The 23900-nt window shown below is 40.5% G+C and overlaps 1 protein-coding gene across 1 annotated transcript in view; it reads left to right on the top strand.

Moving 5' to 3' along the window:
* Positions 1–9346: 9346 nt before the first annotated feature.
* Positions 9347–23900, top strand: part of LOC128685676 (uncharacterized) — a 47731-nt gene continuing 33177 nt past the window's right edge. The window contains exon 1 of the mRNA XM_070088103.1: positions 9347–9602. Within this exon, the coding sequence (XP_069944204.1) occupies positions 9469–9602 (134 nt within the window). The 5' untranslated portion in view covers positions 9347–9468. The remainder of the gene's footprint in view (positions 9603–23900) is intronic.

Here is a 23900-nt window from a genome sequence, read left to right on the forward strand (position 1 = left end):
CCTGAGGAAAGACAGAAGGAACAGGGGGGGGAGGAGTGGCATTGCTGATCAAACACCGATGGAATTTTGATGAGCTGGAGAGAGGAGACAGCGGAGACAGCGGAGAAGAAAGTGATTGCATAGCGGGAACGCTTCACTCTGGAGGTCCCAAGGTGATAATTGCAGTGATGTATAACCCACCACAGAACAGCAGGAGGCCAAGGCAAGAGTATGACGAGAGCAATAGAGCGATGGTTGACACACTGGCTGCAGTGGCCAGAAGAGCTCATACATGCAGGGCAAAGCTCCTGATCATGGGCGACTTTAACCACAAGGAGATCGAATGGGAGAACTTGGAGCCACATGGGGGCCAAGATACATGGAGGGCTAAGATGATGGAGGTGGTACTGGAAAACTTCATGTACCAACACGTAAGGGACACTACAAGAGAGAGAGGAGAGGATGAACCAGCAAGACTGGACTTAGTATTCACCTTGAGTAGTGCAGATATTGAGGACATCACATATGAAAGACCCCTTGGGGCCAGCGATCATGTGGTTTTGAGCTTCGAATACACAGTAGAGCTACAAGTGGAGGGGGAAGCAGGAAGGCCAGGACGAATGAAACCAAACTACAGGAAAGGGGACTACACAGGAATGAGGAACTTCCTGAATGAGGTTCAGTGGGACAGAGAACTGGCAGGGAAACCAGTTAATGAGATGATGGAATATGTAGTCACAATGTGCAAGGAGGCTGAGGAGAGGTTTGTACCCAAGGGTAACAGGAATAATGAAAAAGCCAGGATGAGCCCATGGTTCACTCAAAGATGCAAGGAGGCAAAAACCAAGTGTGCTAGGGAATGGAAGAAATATAGAAGGCAAAGGACCCAGGAGAATAAGGAGAGCAGTCGTAGAGCCAGAAACGAATATGCACAGATAAGAAGGGAGGCCCAACGTCAATATGAAAACGACATAGCAGCAAAAGCCAAATCTGACCCGAAGCTGTTATACAGCCACATCAGGAAGAAAACAACCGTCAAAGACCAGGTAATCAGGCTAAGGAAGGAAGGAGGAGAGACAACAAGAAATGACAGTGAAGTATGTGAGGAACTCAACAAGAGATTCAAAGAAGTGTTCACAGAGGAGACAGAAGGGGCTCCAGAAAGACGGAGAGGTGGGGTACACCATGTGCTGGACACAGTACACACAACCGAGGAAGAAGTGAAGAGGCTTCTGAGTGAGCTAGATACCTCAAAGGCAATGGGGCCAGATAACATCTCTCCATGGGTCCTGAGAGAGGGAGCAGAGGCGCTATGTGTACCCCTAACAACAATATTCAATACATCTATCGAAACAGGGAGATTGCCTGAGGCATGGAAGACAGCAAATGTGGTAGCAATCTTTAAAAAAGGAGACAGACATGAAGCACTAAACTACAGACCAGTGTCACTGACATGTATAGCATGCAAAATCATGGAAAAGATTGTCAGGAGAAGAATGGTGGAACATCTAGAAAGGAATGATCTCATCACCAGCAGACAACATGGTTTCAGAGACGGGAAATCCTGTGTCACAAACCTACTGGAGTTCTATGACATGGTGACAGCAGTAAGAGAAGAGAGAGAGGGGTGGGTGGATTGCATTTTCTTAGACTGCAAGAAGGCGTTTGACACAGTACCACACAAGAGATTAGTGCAAAAACTGGAGGACCAAGCAGGAATAACAGGGAAGGCACTGCAATGGATCAGGGAATACTTGTCAGGAAGACAGCAGCGAGTAATGGTACGAGGCGAGGTGTCAGAGTGGGCACCTGTGACCAGTGGGGTCCCACAGGGGTCAGTCCTAGGACCAGTGCTGTTTCTGGTATTTGTGAACGACATGACGGAAGGAATAAACTCCGAGGTATCACTGTTTGCAGATGACGTGAAGTTGATGAGAAGAGTTCATTCGATCGAAGACCAGGCAGAAATACAAAGGGATCTGGACAGGCTGCAGACCTGGTCCAGCAACTGGCTCCTGGAGTTCAATCCCACCAAGTGCAAAGTCATGAGGATTGGGGAAGGGCAAAGAAGACCGCAGATGGAGTACAGTCTAGGGGGTCAGAGACTACAAACATCACTCAAGGAAAAAGATCTTGGGGTGAGTATAACACCAGGCACATCTCCTGAAGCGCACATAAACCAAATAACTGCTGCAGCATATGGGCGCCTGGCAAACCTCAGAACAGCATTCCGACCTCTTAATAAGGAATCGTTCAGGACCCTATACACCGTGTACGTTAGGCCCATATTGGAGTATGCGGCACCAGTTTGGAACCCACACCTAGCCAAGCATGTAAAGAAACTAGAGAAAGTGCAAAGGTTTGTAACAAGACTAGTCCCAGAGCTAAGAGGTATGTCCTATGAGGAGAGGTTAAAGGAAATCAACCTGACGACACTGGAGGACAGGAGAGATAGAGGGGACATGATAACGACTTACAAAATACTGAGAGGAATTGACAAGGTGGACAAAGACAGGATGTTCCAGAGACTGGACACAGTAACAAGGGGACACAGTTGGAAGTTGAAGACACAGATGAATCAAAGGGATGTTAGGAAGTATTTCTTCAGCCACAGAGTAGTCAGGAAGTGGAATAGTTTGGGAAGCGATGTAGTGGAGTCAGGATCCATACATAGCTTTAAGCAGAGGTACGATAAAGCTCATGGTTCAGGGAGAGTGACCTAGTAGCGACCAGTGAAGAGGCGGGGCCAGGAGCTTGGACTCGACCCCTGCAATCTCAACTAGGTGAGTACAACTAGGTGAGTACACACACACATTGTGTGGTTAATGTGCCACTAACCACAATCTTCAACACATCCCTTGAAACTGGGAAACTACCTGTGGTGTTATGGAAGGATGTAGGTTCGCCGGTACTTCCGGCCCGGGTCTTCTCCAGATGGCGACCCGGCGGATGTTTAAAAAATGAGACAGAAAAGAGGCACTAAATTACAGACAAGTGTCACTGACATGTATAGTATGCAAAGTGATGGAGAAGATTATCAGGAGGAGAGTGGTGGAGCACCTGGAAAGGAACAGGTTTATAAATGACAACCAGCACGGATTCATGGAATGCAAATCCTGTGTCACAAACTTTCTGGAGTTTTATGATGAAGTAACAGAAGTAAGACACGAGAGAGATGAGACTGCAGGAAGGCCTTCGACACAGTTCCTCACAAGAGATTAGTGCAGAAGCTAGAGGATCAGGCACTGCAATGGATCAGAGAATACCTGACAGGGAGGCAACAACGAGTCATGGTACGTGATGAGGCATCACACTGGGCACCTGTGACGAGCGGGGTTCCACAGGGGTTGATCCTAGAACCAGTGCTATTTTTGATATATGTGAATGACATGATGGAAAGGATAGGCTCAGAAGTGTCCCTGTTCGCAGATGATATGAGGTTAATGAGGAGAATTAAATCAGTTGAGGATCAGGCAGGACTTCAAAGAGACCTGGACAGGCTGGACACCTGGTCCAGCAACTGACTTCTCGAGTTTAACCCCACCAAATGCAGTCATCATGAAGATCGGGGAAGGGCAAAGAAGACCGCAGACAGAGTATAGGCTAGGTGGCCAAAGACTGCAAACCTCACTCAAGGAGAAAGATCTAGGGGTGAGTATAACACCGAGCACGTCTCCAGAAGCACACATCAACCAGATAACTCCTGCAGCATATGGGCGCCTGGCAAACCTGAGAATAGCGTTCTGATACCTTAGTAAGGAATCGTTCAAGACACTGTACACCGTGTACGTCAGGCCCATGCTGGAGTATGCAGCACCAGTTTGGAACCACACCTGGTCAAGCACGTCAAGAAATTAGAGCAAGTGCAAAGGTTTGCGACAAAGTTAGTTCCAGAGCTAAGGGGAATGTTCTACGAAGAAAGATTAAAGGAAATCGGCCTGACGACACTGGAGGACAGGAGGGTCAGAGGAGACATGATAACGACATACAAAATATTGCATGGCATAGACAAGGTGGACAAAGACAGGATGTTCCAGAGATGGGACACAGAAACAAGGGGTCACACTTGGAAGTTGAAGACTCAGACGAGTCAAAGGGATGTTAGGAAGTATTTTTTCAGCCATAGTTATCAGGAAATGGAAGAGTCTAGCAAGTGATGTAGTGGAGGCAGGAACCATACATAGCTTTAAGAGGAGGTATGATAAAGCTCATGAAACAGTGAGAGGACCTAGTAGCGTTCAGTGAAGAGGCGGGGCCAGGAGCTGAGTCTCGACCCCTGCAGCCACAATTAGGTGAGTACACACACACACACACACACACACACACACACACACACACAGTCTATTTCCCTGAATTTAAAATCTCCCGTGATGAAAGAACTTGTCTTGATCTTGTTAACTACTACCCTTAATAAGCCCTCGATGGCTTTAATTATTTCCTCATTCTTGTCTCAGGCTCCTGTTACTTAATGGCGGGATGTAGCATTTGCCAGTCCTTATTGTGTTTGCCATAAGATTCCTATATTCCTAGCAGTGTATTCCTTCCAGTTCCTGGAAGCTCTACGTGCTCCTGAATCACATTACTCATCCACTACCTCTTTTTCCTCTCTCCATCCTTCTAATATCGTCTCCTGAGAATATCACATTTGATGAAGCTCCAGTTAATATTCATTCCTTTTTGGTAATTGTCTGGTGACACCCCTCTTATCCATGCTTGTAGTCCATCAACTTTGTTAATTATAGCATCTGTATGCCATAATTTTATCCTGCTGTTTTTGGTACGTTTGTCATGAGGTGTTTTACAGGGAGACAGTTGAAGCGTCCTTACTTCTGTGATGGTCGGGGGTTTGAGTGGATATATGGGGGAATTCAGCGCTGAAGAGAGCACTTCAGGCGCTTATAGAACCTGAAGTAGGTATTTGGTTTGTCTTTTTGGTGATATATATGTCGTACCGAATAGGTAAAACTTGTGATTTTGGCTTAAATAGCAACGCTCTTCTTGCAGAATAAGGCAAGCAAAAATTTGTGTATGCAATAATTTGGCAAAAATCATTCTGAACCTAAAATATATATATATATATATATATATATATATATATATATATATATATATATATATATATATATATATATATATATATATATATATTTCATTGTGTTTACTATTAAATTATTTGAAACTTATCTAACACATATTTAGTTAGATTAGGCAAAATTTAATTGCATTTGTTATAATAAGGTTAGGTAAGTTTTCTAAGGTTCTTTTGATACAAAATTATTAACTTTTACATAAACATAAATGAAAAAACTATACTTTTATACGTATAAGAGAAAATTTTAGAAAGGACTTAATTTTAAACGAGTTCTTGCTAATTGACCAGTTTTACCTATTCAGCACGACATAAATATATTAGAGGGGAGGAGATGGGCAAGGATGGGCACTGGGGAAGGATACGTTTCCCCTTGTTATTTCCATCCCAGCTCTGGTGGTCAGGGCCCTAGGACTTAGGCTTCTGAATTTTAAAGTAAAAGGACACAAGTGCAACTATATGTGACATTTTATTGTGGCAATGTTTCGCTCTTTATATCATTTTACTCATGTACTAATTAATTGCTCTACCGTATTGTATCACTACTAGTACTACAACTTTTGTCACTACTACTAGTACTACCACTAGTATTGCACCTCACTCTGAGCCTATATATACCCTTTGTGTCCATGTACTGTTTGTAAGAGCAGGGCATTCACTTCAACGAGGGGTTTTCAAGAAGACACTGCCTGATTGGTTAATTTCTGGACATTCTTTATCTTGGCTCCAGGATTCTGTGCGTCGCTGGCTGCCTGCCCCAGGGCAGACCGTTGGCCTCTGCACTCCTGCAGCTGGGTGAAGTCTTCCCACCTTATCCTGTTATCATATCACCTCTACCATCTCCACGATGTCACATCGTGTGAATTAAGCCCAAGTCTGCTGTCGTCGATGACGCCACGAAGCTTGAGCTTGCAGCTTCTCTCAAGATTACGTCACTGAAAGGAGCTTTCATCGTCACTTTTCTCGATGATGCTGAAGCTGACAAAGTGCTTACACCTACTGCCATGAAGACCTTAGAAGACCGCGGCTTTACCATCTCCACGTCACCATACATGCTTGCAAAACGTTCAGTGTTTATGAAACGTCTTGACAGGCTGATCACGAACATGTCCATCCAGGAAATTAAGTCATCACTTGAAGACCTCAACACCTGGGCCAAGATTGACCCTGTGAACATCTTTTCATCCATTTCTCCAGCTATTCTTTCTTAGATATGAGCTACTCACTTTGTAAACGATCCTATCTCTGTTCTCCTCTGAGCTTCTTTCAGTTCTAAGATTGTCTCTTGATTTTTTTTTCCATTTAGAATTTGCTAATTCCTTAAAAAATTATATATGGCATATTTCATCCTCTCATTTTGTGCTTACTATATTCCATGTAGTTTCATTACCCTCATTTTCTCACCTTTTCCATTCCAATTCACCTTCGGCCTCATCAAGTCCAAAATCATCAGTGATCTTTCTGCTTATCTTCCCAACTGTCTTGTCGGTGTTACTGCCTCCTTATCAGTTCTCTCGTCTCTCTTACAACTGTTTGTCTAGCATGATTTACTTCGAACGTTTCCAGAAATATCTTTTTTATACCATTTCCCTCCTTTAGTCCTTTGCTCCCTGTACGATCCACCTGAATCAACGGCATTTCTCAAATTACCAATTCTTTTAATCTTGTTATTTTGCCTCATTTTTTTCTAAATTTTATGCTCCATTCATTTTTGAACTCTTTTTATCAACTTTCTGTCTAAAGTCTTGTAGTTGCCCTCTCAGCGTCTCTGTCATGTTGGCACGCAATCCAACCACAGTAATGTCTTGTTTATTCCATGTCTCCCTCGTTTCTCCTTCACCACGCATGTATTCAAGGGGAGGAGGGGGTGTATTTATTTTTATTAAGTGTAGTTTGATGGCACTGAGATGCATCCTCTTAGCTCACCTCTTTCTTGGCTTTTAGTGGGTTGACATGATCTACCACTGTGCATTTTTCCAAGAAGCCATAACAATTATTGGCTTCTGTTATGTTACTTCACATTTCATTTCTTTGCTACACTGACACTTTAGCAGGTTTCTGTGTATGTTCCTTCGTTATATTTTTTATGTATAACCCATGTGGGTTATGCAACTCATGGAGGCTCGATTCCCTGTCCAACTGTGTTTCACAATCCTGGTCTCTTCCAGGGTAAATGTATATTTTTTTTGATCTGTCTATGCCCTGGCATAATTTAAATTACGAGATCATATCTATTATTTGCTACATTTGTTTAGTCTTTTTAATAATTAATTCCAAGACAGGTGTTCAACCTCTTCACTTTAATTAAATCTCTTTTATGTTTACATTCAAGTTTTAAAGACCATTTAATGTTTGTTAAAGTGGCATGCAAAGAGTACATTACTATTCTGCATATATACACACTCCCATACAGGCTGCCTCCCAACCAGCGAACCGGGTGCTAAAGGTTTAACGATTAATCGTACGCCGATTAGTAACGTACTATTTGTATGTTATACCCCCACCCCAAAAGAGCTCTAATGGCCAGGACTAGGCTTGCACCTTCATGGGCAGAGTGCTACCATGGCACGTTACAATAATGGAACTGCCTTTCCTCTCAACCAACTCATTAGACAGAGCTCAACTTGTCTCGAGACAAAGCTAAACTCTAAACTTAGAGCAAAACAGCAGACAATACGGTTAACATAGGTTAACGGTAGCAGAATATCCCCTCACTAAAAAAAACACACACACCAATTAAATTAAACAATATACATAGAAAGGGGAGAAAAAGAGCTGGTTCTACCCATAATTCCTAAGACATTCCAATCTAACACATTTTAATTTTTAAATTCTTGATAAAGAATCAGCCAGCTTATTATCTTTGCCAGCAATATGAATTATACATAAATGATGAGGCTGCAGCCTGAGATTCCACCTCATGAGTCTTGTGTTGCGGTTCTTCATAGAATTCAGGTAAACCAGAGGGTGATGGTCGCTGTAGACTGTGACCACTTGAGACGACTGACCCACATAGACCTCGATGGTCTGAGTGTTCTGGTGTTGCCTCTCTCTCATTATTCTGGAGGAACCTAAGTGGAGATCTGCGACTAACAGTTTCTGTAGCGGGAGATACGTCTATCTGGTGCGCCATAGTTGCTTCAGATTTCAACTTTGTACAAATAATGTCACGAAGCTGTGCAGCAGTAAAAGTATTTTGATATTCTATGCCAATGGAACGAGCAATTCGCCAGCAACACTGTAGAAAAAGTTTGGGCCGCTTTAGTAGAGTGAACGTAGATACCAATCGCCTGACTCGTGTAGGTGACATTAACCCAAACGTAATACGCTATTTGCAATACACGCAACAAGCAATGCAGAGTACGACTGCAGAATACACATACACATAATAGCAAGGCTGACACGCAGTAGCGAAGTGATTGCAAGGCTGACTCGCAATAACGGAAGCGATGGCAAAGCTGACACGCAATGCCAGACAGCAAAGCTATCTAAACGATACATGACTAGCTCCTGCTCTAGCTCTAACTCCAGCTCCAGCTCTCGGACAGGCTGTCCATATTACACACCCAGGTGAGAAACGCCTGTTAAGGGGGCCCCATCGTTAATTACGACTCAGATTAACAGGCCTTTCTCACCTGGGTGCGTAATAGTTAGCCTGATATATACCGTTGATGCTATTATGTTTACGTGTGTTTTGAAACAGGTTCTTCGATTGGGCATTATGCCCATGTTCTTGCTGGTGATATATTATGCTCATTTTTCATTACATGTTGAGTCTGAGCTCTAGTTAGGATTTTGTTTATCATTTCTGCAGCTTCTTTAGATAGTCGTATACTTCTTGAAATCTTCTTCCTTTGCATTCTTAGCCTCGACTTTTTCCACAGCAATTACAACATATTTAAGTTATCCTGGTAGCTATCTTATGCGCACAATACAGTGTGTAGCTTGTAACAGAGCCATATAGGGAAGTCTTAGTACTTACTGATGTACAGTTGTGGTGTCGGTTTCCACAAGACCAGAAATCGTCCTCCAGCAACAAAGCCTATGACAGGGATTTTATAATATTTTTGCGGAGTGATACTGCCAGGAATTAAAAATTAGGCATTTTTGTGTTCAATATTATGACAAATTTCGACTTCTATTACTACGATAATTTTCACCTTTAATTAACATTTGCCATTTATATTAATTAATATAATATAGCTTTACTTGGTTTTCTACAATATATTACAATATGTATATAACAAAAGGGAGCATAAATGTTTTCCCGACTTTTATTTTAATTCTGTCTCTTTTTCTCTTTCAAAACAGAAAGCGACTAGGTAGCTCCACGTCGTCGGCACTTGGCTCCTCTGCTCGTCACCCTCATCTTCATCTTCCTCGTCAAGACAGGCAGAAGAATGGGTCGCCGCAGGATTCAACGATGCAGCACCACCGAACTCAAGTCCCTCCTGCTGGACCCCACAGGCGGCAAGTGGTTCAGACCTATCAACTCCTGCGATGAAGTCTTCCCAGGCATCATCCTCAGTGATGCGTGAGTAGAGAGAGAGAGAGAGAGAGAGAGAGAGAGAGAGAGAGAGAGAGAGAGAGTGTGTATCAAACAGATAAACGTAAGCATATTTTGTAGAATGAAGGAAAAATTAACTATGGAAACTCCTGCTGTCTTCAGTTGATCACACCACCAGTGAGTCAATATGGTAACCCCCTCCCGTCCTCCCATGTCCTATCACTTATTTTAAGTAATGTTCTTCAAACTCCTTTCCCAACGATCCAGTGCAATAATATCACATACCCTTACCACTCTCTTCCCATGTTTAGTTTTAAAATCTCACATGGAATCTAAACTACAATACCAGGTGAGCTAATTTAAATCTGTTGACGCATTAGGGTCAAGCCAAACTATATTAACTTTGTAGATGGACAGGAGAAAGCAACACAGCCAATGGTAAACTGTTTTAAACAGAATACATAGCATGCCACTAAGTCACCAGTGCAATATATATAGGAAATAATTTTATACACAAATAGCCGGCACATAGAATAGAGGAGCTTACCACAACATTTCGGTCCGACTGGGACCGAAACGTCGTCGTAAGCTCCTCTCTTCTGTGTGCGGGTTATTTGTGTATCGTTCCAGTCACGGTATTGTGCCTTTTTTTATGAAATAATATTGTGTTTAACGTATGACAGTATAAATAATATTAGTACGTTGATTACTGTGAATTAATGTGATTAATACTGTGAATAGTGACTGCTCGCTTCCCCCTCTCTCTATCCTTCCCTCTTGGTAGTATATATGCTCACTACCCTACTGAAGTCTAATAGCTCAGGTTGACATATTTCTACACCATGTATTTAACCCAATATATTTAATGAAATATAACAGGGAAACATAGCTTCTGTTCCCACTATGTAACTATCATACAGAATAGGGTAGCAGCACACTGCTAATCAATTCAGTTTTAATAAATAAAACAGATCTTACCTGATAGTCCCCGCATGATAGAGCGCAGTACCTCCAAGCTGCGTTATTTCACCAACTATACAAGGTAACTGTGTCCATTTTGAACCCCTACAGAACCTTTGTTTCACCCAGCATGACGAACCTTGTTTCACCCAGCATGACGAACCTTGTTTCACCCAACATGACGAACCTTGTTTCACCCAGCATGACGAACCTTGTTTCACCCAACTTGACGAACCTTGTTTCACCCAGCATGACGAACCTTGTTTCACCCAGCATGACGAACCTTGTTTCACCCAGCATGACGAACCTTGTTTCACCCAGCATGACGAACCTTGTTTCACCCAGCATGACGAACCTTGTTTCACCCAGCATGACGAACCTTGTTTCACCCAGCATGACGAACCTTGTTTCACCCAGCATGACGAACCTTGTCAACACAACCAGAATCCTGAGGGTTGCATAAAAAAAATAGAATTACTTTAAGTAGCGAGAAAATCTTGCACATTTACCTTGTCTTGGTAGAAAGACATTGATAATAAATCTTGGTTAGATTTAAAACCATATTAAGCAAGTACTGGTAACTAGCAATTACCTGTTTACATATCAGACAATACTCGTGTTAAAAATATTCATTAGAAAATGCACTGTGTAAAAACACTAGAATAATACGAAGTTAAAAAACAATATAACACATTGGATCAATAGTTCTGTTTTTTTATTTTTTTTTTTTTAAGGTCTTACAAGATATTCTTCACTGCGAGTGTTGCAGGTTCCTCCTCAGATGTTATTTCGTACCACAAAAAATCCACCACAGCTGAAATGTTCAATTAATTACAGCTGAAGTAAATGGCCAATAATACTTGGGAGGTACGATAAATCTGGGACTACGGCGAGCTTCCCGTGGCTGCGGCTCCGGGGATCAAGTACCTGAATGAACGCTAACAGAACATAATATCATAACGCAGTTAAAGTAATAGCTCTGAAACTCACAGACCTTTTGAAGAAAGTAAACTGAGACTCCGTTATCCTAGATGCTAAACACATCATATGCTGAATGTTGAAGACCGTAAAACAACGGAGGTTAAATCAAGTTTATAAAATTGCCCACAGTGTCCAGAATATCTTGCTGCCAATTTTGTCAAGGTTGGGAACCAAAGCATTCATAGTACTAGAGGGAGAGAACATAAGAGTTGCACATGTGTCTAATTTAACAACTTTGTAGTACCCACAGTCAGTGGCCAGGCGTCAAACACCTTTTATTGTACAGCAATAAAGGAATGGAACAGACTGCCCGCACATGTCAAAGCCAGTCATAGCATGAACCAGTTCAAGAAGAGTGCCAAAAGGTACCTAATGAAAGGGAGGAGAATGATACTTTATATTTTAACTAACACACATGTAAATATAAACAATTCATTTTACCTTATTCCTAGTATATCTCCTTTATAGTATAATATTATTTCCTTTCTTGTATAATAATAAGTCATTAAAAAGGACCCCAATGGAAAAAAGTCACTGACTTTTTTTTGAGTTATTCTAGGTTGTCTACACATATGCTGTCAAGTATGATAATCTATGTAACTGTATTTGTATATACCTGAATAAACTTAATTATCAAGGCATGGCGCAACTTGGTCCTGTCGGACAATGTTTAGACGGGCCGGCAAGAGGCGGCAATTCCTTAGACTTGTCAGTCATGATCACTAAGAGATCTTCCCAGGCCTGATGTCTTGATTCACATTTCACAGCAACACAAAAGTGAAAGAGACAGACGCAACAATCGTACCACCTACAGTGAGAGAATCTGACGGCAGTGAGAGAATATTGACGGCAGCGCAGTTGGGAAAAATCAGTAAAATTATCAGTGAAGATCAAAATTATCCTATGGATGCTTATACTGTTCAAGAACTGAGAGAAAGGCAGCCTTCCAGGAAAATTAGGGACGGCAGCATTTCTAACACCACTGTCCCAAATGCACAACAACTGTTTATGCAAGAATTACATATTTACTAAGCACTTTAGTTATTCCTGTCTGGCTCTGCTGGGAACCGCACTGGGAAAAACCCGTTCTGGGGAATATTGCAGACGCCTTTTTATTGGAGATAAAGCTTGTCAACATCTTCCTGGCTAATCTGATTTCCAGAAAAATTCAGCCATGGGCAACGTTATCCGTTGTCTTGTATTTAAAGAGGTTCTCAAAAGTATCTGAACAAATGCGGCAATGATGCTTCAGCCAACCAGATGAGTTTTGGGTCTTCCACTCAGAGCAGAGAAGATAAAGCAATAGTTAAACTATACTTCTACAGTGCATTTTATTTACTGAAAAGAGACATATTAACAACCGTTAGAATATACTTCTCTAGTTCCTAATGTTTCAGATGCATATGGCAAGGAGTCGACGCTTCTGTTTGGAAAGGATGAAATCGTTTTGTGGAAAAATGTTCTGCAAGGGGATCCTCTTGTTTCATTTCTCTTCTGTACTTGTTAGGGAAATTCTTAGTAGCCTGTCTAGCAAACTAAACATCATGTTCCTGAATGACAGCCCACTGCCAGATGCAAAAGGGTTCCTCTTAACAAATTTTAGTCAGGTAAAGAGGCAGAGACTGACTATTGAACTCTCCCTTAATCCCGCCAAGTGCGAAATCATCTCAGATAATCTGCAAGAAATGAAGAGTGAGAGCCATGCTACCAAATAAATCAAACATTGCCTCCTCTGATAGCATCCTGCTTGAAACTCTTATGGTAACCCATTTGACTAATTGTCGACGACAACTTGAACGATCTGGAGAAGCTGGAACAACGAATAATCATTCTAGACGCATGTGACACATTGTGCTTTCTCACAATGTGCTTGAGCCTGCCCAGGCTAACACACTTCATAAGATGTGCACCCTCAAATGAGAACGTAAAACTAAGTGAACACCTCAGTCACATGAAGTTGATATTCACAGAAGCACTCAATCTTTTTTTCTATAAGAAGGTGAGAGAGATCAAATTACACTTCCAGTCAAACTAGGGAACATAGGAGTCCACAAGACGTAAAAAATGCAGTAGCAATTAATGAATTCCTGTCTCCGTGTGTGGGTGGGCGGCGTCACAATGTTGAGGTTCACGACCCAAACAGAGCCAGGCTCTAGGATACTCTAATAAGCTTCTCAGTAAAATTAATTCCACTAGTAACTACAAACAATCACACTGGGATAGCCGGACAGCAGAGAATATTCTCAACAATGCTAGTGTGTGGCTGGAATGAACAGTAAGCGCTCCTCAAACATAATTTGCTGTTAGATATCCCACATTTTTCCACGCACACGTCTAACACCTTAGGCAGTTTGACTAGTGTTACTCTTCGCTTTGCCGCCCCTGTCCTCACCAAACATAAGTGGCTATGCAGCAGTGTACTGGCAGACCAGTCGGGATACTGCGAGCGGCTTTATTTATAAATTTGAAGGGAAACACCTCGAGGTACGAAAGTAGTTAGCAGTATCATCAAAGAAGCCCTGCAATACCTGGCTGCCCAGCAATAAGAGAGCCATCCTGACTATGTAGATCCAGTGACAGTTTAAACTCTCCAAATTGAATTACCTTACATTCCCAATCTCCAGTACAGGAAGGATGGAATGGGGCAGATATCAGCTTCAGAGAGATTTAGAAATTTAGAAAACACAATGAACTTTCTCATCTTTACGTGTATGTTTCCAAAGATTCAGAGACATTCAGCTTATGGGGAAAGAGTGTATCCAGGTTCCCGAAGGAATTCAACAAAATAAACATTAATGCAAGTTTTCTATTGGAGCATCTCAGTGATGCAGTTTTGGGTGGTAATGGTTGTTGTATCTTGGGACTCCAATACAACTCTGACGTGCTGCAGCAAGTTTATTTAAAAAGTAATGACTGGCGAACACATCTGTGCAAATATTAAATATCAGTTAATCCTTTTATAATGTAATATAATATATAATACAATATAAATGTGTGTATATATATATATATATATATATATATATATATATATATATATATATATATATATATATATATATATATATATATTCAAAAAATGGGTAATAAAAGAAAATACACACACATACGTTATATATATGAGGTGCCGAATAGGAAAACCTTGCGATTTTTTTCTTAAATAGCAACGCTCTTCTTGCCAAATAAGGCAAGCGAGAGTTTGTGCATGCAATGATTTCGCAAAAATCATTCTGGACCTAACGAAAAAATATAATTCATTGTGTTCGTTTATTATTAAATGATTGTAAACTTATCTAAAATATATTTCGCTGGGTTAGGCTAAATTAAATTGCCCTTGTTATCATAAGGTTAGGTAAGTTTTCTAAGGTCTTCTGGCACAAAATTCTTATTTTCTACATTAACATAAAAAATATATATGTATCTTTAAACGTATGAGAGAAAATTTTAGAAAGAACTGAATTTTAAACGAACTCTTGTTAACTGGCCAGCCAGTTTTACCTGTTCGGCACCACACACACACACACACACACACACACACACACACATATTACACACACACACACATATTACACACACACACATATTACACACACACACACACACATATATTACACACACACACACATATATTACACACACACACACACACATATTATACACACACACACACACATATTACACACACACACACACACATATTACACACACACACACACACATATTACACACACACACATACACATATTACACACACACACACACACATATTACACACACACACACACACATATTACACACACACACACACATATTACACACACACACACACACATATTACACACACACACACACATATTACACACACACACACACATATTACACACACACACACACATATTACACACACATATATATATATATATATATATATATATATATATATATATATATATATATATATATATATATATATATATATATATATATATATATATATATATGTCGTGCCGAATATGTAAAACTGGTCAATTAGCAAGAACTCATTTAAAATTAAGTCCTTTCCAAAATTTTCTCTTATACGTTTAAAGATATATTTTTTCATTAATGTTAATGTAATTTTTTTTAATTTTGCACCAAAAGAAACTTAGAAAACTTACCTAACCTTGTTTTAACAAGAGCAATTTATTTTAGCCTAACCCGACTAAATATATTTTAGATTTGTTTACAGTAATTTAATACTAAACAAACACAATGAAATATATTTTTTTCGTTAGGTTCAGAATGATTTTGGCGAAATTATTGCATACACAAATTTTCGCTTGTTCTATATGGCAAGATGAACGTTGCTATTTAAGCCAAGATCGCAAGTTCTGCCTATTCAGCACGACATATATATATATATATATATATATATATATATATATCCCATATATATATATATATATATATATATATATATATATATATATATATTATCACACTCCGATTCCCACCAAGGCAGGGTGGCCCGAAAAAGAAAAGCTTTCACCATCATTCACTCCATCACTGTCTTGCCAGAAGGGTGCTTTACACTACAGTTTTTAAACTGCAACATTAACACCCCTCCTTCAGAGTGCAGGCACTGTACTTCCCATCTCCAGGACTCAAGTCCGGCCTGCCAGTTTCCCTGAATCCCTTCATAAATGTTACTTTGCTCACACTCCAACAGCACGTCAAGTATTAAAAACCATTTGTCTCCATTCACTCCTATCGAACACGCTCACGCATGCCTGGTGGAAGTCCAAGCCCCTCGCACACAAAACCTCCTTTACCCCCTCCCTCCAACCTTTCCTAGGCCGACCCCTACCCCGCCTTCCTTCCACTACAGACTGATACACTCTTGAAGTCACTCTGTTTCGCTCCATTCTCTATACATGTCCGAACCACCTCAACAACCCTTCCTCAGCCCTCTGGACAACAGTTTTGGTAATCCCGCACCTCCTCCTAACTTCCAAACTACTAATTCTCTGCATTATATTCACACCACACATTGCCCTCAGACATGACATCTCCACTGCCTCCAGCCTTCTCCTCGCTGCAACATTCATCACCCATGCTTCACACCCATATAAGAGCGTTGGTAAAACTATACTCTCATACATTCCCCTCTTTGCCTCCAAAGACAAAGTTCTTTGTCTCCACAGACTCCTAAGTGCACCACTCACCCTTTTCCCCTCATCAATTCTATGATTCACCTCATCTTTCATAGACCCATCCGCTGACACGTCCACTTCCAAATATCTGAATACATTCACCTCCTCCATACTCTCTCCCTCCAATCTGATATTCAATCTTTCATCACCTAATCTTTTTGTTATCCTCATAACATATATAAGAACATAAGAACATAAGAAAGGAGGAACACTGCAGCAGGCCTGTTGGCCCATACTAGGCAGGTCCTTTAGAATTCATCCCACTAACAAAACATTTGCCCAACCCAATTTTCAATGCCACCCAAGAAACAAGCTCCGATGTGCAAGTCCCACTCAAATCCAACCCCTCCCACTCATGTACTTATCCAACCTAAATTTGAAACTACCCAAAGTCCTAGCCTCAATAACCCAACTAGGTAGACTGTTCCACTCATCAACTACCCTATTTCCAAACCAATACTTTCCTATGTCCTTTCTAAATCTAAACTTATCTAATTTAAATCCATTACTGCGGGTTCTCTCTTGGAGAGATATCCTCAAGACCTTGTTAATATCCCCCCTATTAATACCTATCTTCCACTTATACACCTCGATCAGGTCTCCCCTCATTCTTCGTCTAACAAGTGAATGTAACTTAAGAGTCTTCAATCTTTCTTCATAAGGAAGATTTCTAATGCTATGTATTAATTTAGTCATCCTACGCTGAATGTTTTCTAACGAATTTATGTCCATTCTGTAATATGGAGACCAGAATTGAGCTGCATAATCTAGGTGAGGCCTTACTAATGATGTATAAAGCTGCAGTATGACCTCTGGACTTCTGTTGCTTACACTTCTTGATATAAATCCCAGTAATCTATTTGCCTTATTACGTACGCTTAGGCATTGCTGTCTTGGTTTAAGGTTGCTGCTTACCATAACCCCCAAGTCCTTTTCGCAATCTGTATGGCTAAGTTCTACATTATTTAACTTATAAGTGCTAGGGTTATAGACACTCCCGAGCTTCAGAACCTTGCATTTATCCACATTGAACTGCATCTGCCACTTTTCTGACCAAGAGTAGAGTTTGTCTAAATCCTCCTGAAGTTCCCTAACATCTACGTTTGAATCAATTATCCTACCTATCTTCGTGTCATCGGCGAATTTGCTCATATCACTAGCAATTCCTTCATCAAGATCATTGATATATATTATAAACAACAACGGGCCCAAGACTGATCCCTGTGGAACGCCACTTGTTACTGATCCCCACTCGGATTTAACCCCATTTATGGACACTCTCTGCTTCCTGTCTGTGAGCCATGACTCGATCCACGAGAGCACCCTCCCCCCAATGCCATGAGCTGCTACTTTCTTCAATAGTCTTTGGTGCGGAACTCTATCAAATGCCTTACTAAAATCTAAGTAAACAATATCAAATTCTTTATCGTGGTCAACAGCCTCAAAAGCTTTACTGAAGAAAGTTAATAAATTAGTTAGACAAGACCGGCCTCTTGTGAATCCATGCTGAGTATCATTAATCAAGCTATGCTTATCGAGATGGCTTCTTATAATCTCAGCTATAATTGACTCTAGCAACTTGCCTACAATTGAGGTCAGGCTTATTGGGCGGTAATTTGACGGTAACGACTTGTCCCCTGTTTTAAAAATAGGAATTACATTAGCCATCTTCCACATATCAGACACTACACCTGTTTGAAGAGATAAATTAAAAATATTAGTTAATGGTTCACAGACTTCCATTTTGCATTCCTTAAGAACCCTTGAAAAAACCTCATCAGGACCCGGTGACTTATTTTGCTTCAGTCGGTCTATCTGCTTCACAACCATTTCACTAGTGACTGTGATGTTACATAATTTATCTTCTTCTGATCCACTATAAAAATTAATTACCGGAATATTATTAGTGTCTTCCTGTGTAAAAACCGAGAGAAAATAATTATTTAAAATCGAGCACATTTCATTCTCTTTGTCAGTAAGATGCCCATAGTTATTTTTAAGGGGACCTATCTTATCTCTGACTTTTGTTCTATATACCTGGAAAAAACTTTTTGGATTAGTTTTAGAATCCCTAGCAACTTTAATTTCATAGTCCCTTTTAGCTTTTCTTATCCCCTTTTTAATGTCCCTCTTAATGTCAATATACTGATTCATAAGATGACCCTCGCCTCTTTTGATACGCCTATAAATTCCTTTCTTAAGCCCTAGTAGATATTTCAGCCTATTATTCATCCATTTAGGGTCATTTCTATTTGATCTAATTTCCTTATAAGGGATAAACGTTCTTTGAGCAGCATGTATTGTGTTCAGAAAACTGTCATATTGATAGCTCTCTTCGTTACCCCAGTCAACAGATGATAAGTGTTCTCTAAGCCCATCGTAATCTGCTAAGCGAAAATCTGGGACTGTTACTGAGTTATCCCTACTATCATACTTCCATTCAATTCTAAATGTAATTGATTTGTGGTCGCTAGCACCCAGTTCCTCTGAAACTTCTAAATTATTAACAAGGGATTCATTGTTTGCCAGAACTAAGTCAAGCAGGTTATTTCCCCTTGTAGGTTCTGTCACAAACTGCTTCAAAAAACAATCCTGAACTACTTCTAAGAAATCGTATGATTCTAAATTCCCAGTCAAGAAATTCCAATCAATATGACTAAAGTTAAAGTCTCCTAGAATTACTACATTATCGTGCCTTGTGGCCCTAACAATTTCCTCCCATAGTAGTCTCCCTTGGTCCCTATCTAAATTTGGGGGACGGTATATCACACCTAAAATTAATTTTTCATGCCCCTCTGAAAATTCTATCCAAACAGACTCTGTATGTGTTACTTCAGACTTAATACCCGTTTTTATGCAACAGTTCAAGCGATCTCGGACATACAATGCCACCCCACCCCCCTTCCCGATACTTCTATCTACTTGGAACAATTTAAAACCCTAAATGTGACATTCTGCAGGCATGTCCCGACTTTTTGAATTAAACCACGTCTCAGTAATGGCAAATACATCTATGTTACCTGCACTAGCAACTAGTCTCAACTCGCCCATCTTATTCCTAGCACTGCGACTATTTGTGTAATAAACTTTTAATGACCCTCCTCTCTCTTTACCCTTCCTGCTTTTTTCTATTATTCCACTAAACCTATTACTGTCCTTGTCAATTAGTGCCACTGGCTTTCCAATATCCACCTCATTTTGCCTATTACTAGTTCTCCTAGTACTCATATTACTACCCTGTGACTTCACAGTTTTTCTGCAAAAACCCATACCTCTAACTAATCCTAGTTTAAAGTCCTAACAACCCCCTCAACTGAGTTAGCAAGAAAACCCACACCTGCCCTGGATAAGTGAACCCCATCCCTGGCATACATGTCATTTCGGCCATAGAAGTTGTCCCAGTTGTCAATGAATGGTACTGCATTATCCTTACAGTGTTTATCCAGCCAACAATTAATACCAATTGCTCTGGACAACCATTCATTACCAACACCTCTTCTTGGCAAAATGCCACATATGACAGGGCGCCCCCCCTTCTTCCTAATCATGTCTATAGCTGTCCTGAACTTTCTAACTAAATCCTCACTTCTACGCTTGCCAACATCATTGCCTCCAGCACTGAGGCAAATAATAGGATTGATCCCATTACCGTTCATGATGTTGTCAAGCCGGCTAACAATGTCCTCCATCCCAGCCCCAGGAAAGCATACCCTTTGTCTCCTACTCCTGTCCTTCAAGCAGAATGCCCTATCCATGTATCTAACCTGGCTATCCCCAACAACAACAATATTCTTACCTTCCTTGTTGTCGTTCGTCGTGACGATCCCAGTAGTAGACTCACATTCGTCGGGTAGCACCGAGAATGCGTTGGAGGTTTCCACGGGAGTTTCCACAGCAGTCTCTTTCTTCTTCATCGTTTCTGGCTTTCCATTCATCTTCTTGATCGTCAACTTCGTTGTCCCCTGCTGTCCAGCCACTGACCACGATCCCTTCATGTACTTATCCAACCTAAATTTGAAACTACCCAAAGTCCTAGCCTCAATAACCCAACTAGGTAGACTGTTCCACTCATCTACTACCCAAACCAATACTTTCCTATGTCCTTTCTAAATCTAAACTTATCTAATTTAAATCCATTACTGCGGGTTCTCTCTTGGAGAGATATCCTCAAGACCTTGTTAATATCCCCTTTATTAATACCTATCTTCCACTTATACATTTCGATCAGGTCTCCCCTCATTCTTCGTCTAACAAGTGAATGTAACTTAAGAGTCTTCAATCTTTCTTCATAAGGAAGATTTCTAATGCTATGTATTAATTTAATCATCCTACGCTGAATGTTTTCTAACGAATTTATGTCCATTCTGTAATATGGAGACCAGAATTGAGCTGCATAATCTAGGTGAGGCCTTACTAATGATGTATAAAGCTGCAGTATGACCTCTGGACTTCTGTTGCTTACACTTCTTGATATAAATCCCAGTAATCTATTTGCCTTATTTCGTATGCTTAGGCATTGCTGTCTTGGTTTAAGGTTGCTGCTTACCATGACCCCCAAGTCCTTTTCGCAATCTGTATGGCTAAGTTCTACATTATTTAACTTATAAGTGCTAGGGTTATGGACACTCCCGAGCTTCAGAACCTTGCATTTATCTACATTGAACTGCATCTGCCACTTTTCTGACCAAGAGTAGAGTTTGTCTAAATCCTCCTGAAGTTCCCTAACATCTACGTTTGAATCAATTATCCTACCTATCTTCGTGTCATCGGCGAATTTGCTCATATCACTAGTAATTCCTTCATCAAGATCATTGATATATATTATAAACAACAACGGGCCCAAGACTGATCCCTGTGGAACGCCACTTGTTACTGATCCCCACTCGGATTTAACCCCATTTATGGACACTCTCTGCTTCCTGTCTGTGAGCCATGATTTGATCCACGAGAGCACCCTTCCCCCAATGCCATGAGCTGCTACTTTCTTCAACAGTCTTTGGTGCGGAACTCTATCAAATGCCTTACTAAAATCTAAGTAAACAATATCAAATTCTTTATCGTGGTCAACAGCCTCAAAAGCTTTACTAAAGAAAGTTAATAAATTAGTTAGACAAGACCGGCCTCTTGTGAATCCATGCTGAGTATCATTAATCAAGCTATGCTTATCGAGATGGCTTCTTATAATCTCAGCTATAATTGACTCTAGCAACTTGCCTACAATTGAGGTCAGGCTTATTGGGCAGTAATTTGACGGTAACGACTTGTCCCCTGTTTTAAAAATAGGAATTACATTAGCCATCTTCCACATATCAGACACTACACCTGTTTGAAGAGATAAATTAAAAATATTAGTTAATGGTTCACAGACTTCCATTTTGCATTCCTTAAGAACCCTTGAAAAAACCTCATCAGGACCCGGTGACTTATTTTGCTTCAGTCGGTCTATCTGCTTCACAATCATTTCACTAGTGACTGTGATGTTACATAATTTATCTTCTTCTGATCCACTATAAAAATTAATTACCGGAATATTATTAGTGTCTTCCTGTGTAAAAACCGAGAGAAAATAATTATTTAAAATCGAGCACATTTCATTCTCTTTGTCAGTAAGATGCCCATAGTTATTTTTAAGGGGACCTATCTTATCTCTGACTTTTGTTCTATATACCTGGAAAAAACTTTTTGGGTTAGTTTTAGAATCCCTAGCAACTTTAATTTCACAGTCCCTTTTAGCTTTTCTTATCCCCTTTTTAATGTCCCTCTTAATGTCAATATACTGATTCATAAGGTGACCCTCGCCTCTTTTGATACGCCTATAAATTCCTTTCTTATGCCCTAGTAGATATTTCAGCCTATTATTCATCCATTTTGGGTCATTTCTATTTGATCTAATTTCCTTATAAGGGATAAACGTTCTTTGAGCAGCATGTATTGTGTTCAGAAAACTGTCATATTGATAGCTCTCTTCGTTACCCCAGTCAACAGATGATAAGTGTTCTCTAAGCCCATCGTAATCTGCTAAGCGAAAATCTGGGACTGTTACTGAGTTATCCCTACTATCATACTTCCATTCAATTCTAAATGTAATTGATTTGTGGTCGCTAGCACCCAGTTCCTCTGAAACTTCTAAATTATTAACAAGGGATTCATTGTTTGCCAGAACTAAGTCAAGCAGGTTATTTCCCCTTGTAGGTTCTGTCAAAAACTGCTTCAAAAAACAATCCTGAACTACTTCTAAGAAATCGTATGATTCTAAATTCCCAGTCAAGAAATTCCAATCAATATGACTAAAGTTAAAGTCTCCTAGAATTACTACATTATCGTGCCTTGTGGCCCTAACAATTTCCTCCCATAGTAGTCTCCCTTGGTCCCTATCTAAATTTGGGGGACGGTATATCACACCTAAAATTAATTTTTCATGCCCCTCTGAAAATTCTATCCAAACAGACTCTGTATGTGTTACTTCAGACTTAATACCCGTTTTTATGCAACAGTTCAAGCGATCTCGGACATACAATGCCACCCCACCCCCCTTCCCGATACTTCTGTCTACTTGGAACAATTTAAAACCCTGAATGTGACATTCTGCAGGCATGTCCCGACTTTTTGAATTAAACCACGTCTCAGTAATGGCAAATACATCTATGTTACCTGCACTAGCAACTAGTCTCAACTCGTCCATCTTATTCCTAGCACTGCGACTATTTGTGTAATAAATTTTTAATGACCCTCCACTCTCTTTACCCTTCCTGCTCCTTTCTGTTATTCCACTAAACTTATTACTGTCCTTGTCAATTAGTGCCACTGGCTTTCCAATATCCACCTCATTTTGCCTATTACTAGTTCTCCTAGTACTCATGTTACTACCCTGCGACTTCACAGTTTTCCCGCCAAAACCCATACCACTAACTATTCCTAGTTTAAAGACCTAACAGCTCCCTCCACTGCGTTGGCCAGTGCTCCCACCCCACACCTAGATAAGTGAACCCCATCCCTGGCATACATGTCATTTCTGCCATAGAAGAGGTCCCAGTTGTCAATGAATGTTACCGCATTTTCCTTACAGTACTTGTCCAGCCAGCAATTGACACCAATTGCTCTGGACAACCATTCATTTCCAACTCCTCTCCTTGGCAAAATGCCACATATGACAGGTTTCCCACCCTTCCTCCTAATTATCTCTATTGCTGAC

Source organism: Cherax quadricarinatus, chromosome 23 (assembly GCF_038502225.1).
Source record: "Cherax quadricarinatus isolate ZL_2023a chromosome 23, ASM3850222v1, whole genome shotgun sequence".
NCBI lineage: Eukaryota > Metazoa > Arthropoda > Malacostraca > Decapoda > Parastacidae > Cherax > Cherax quadricarinatus.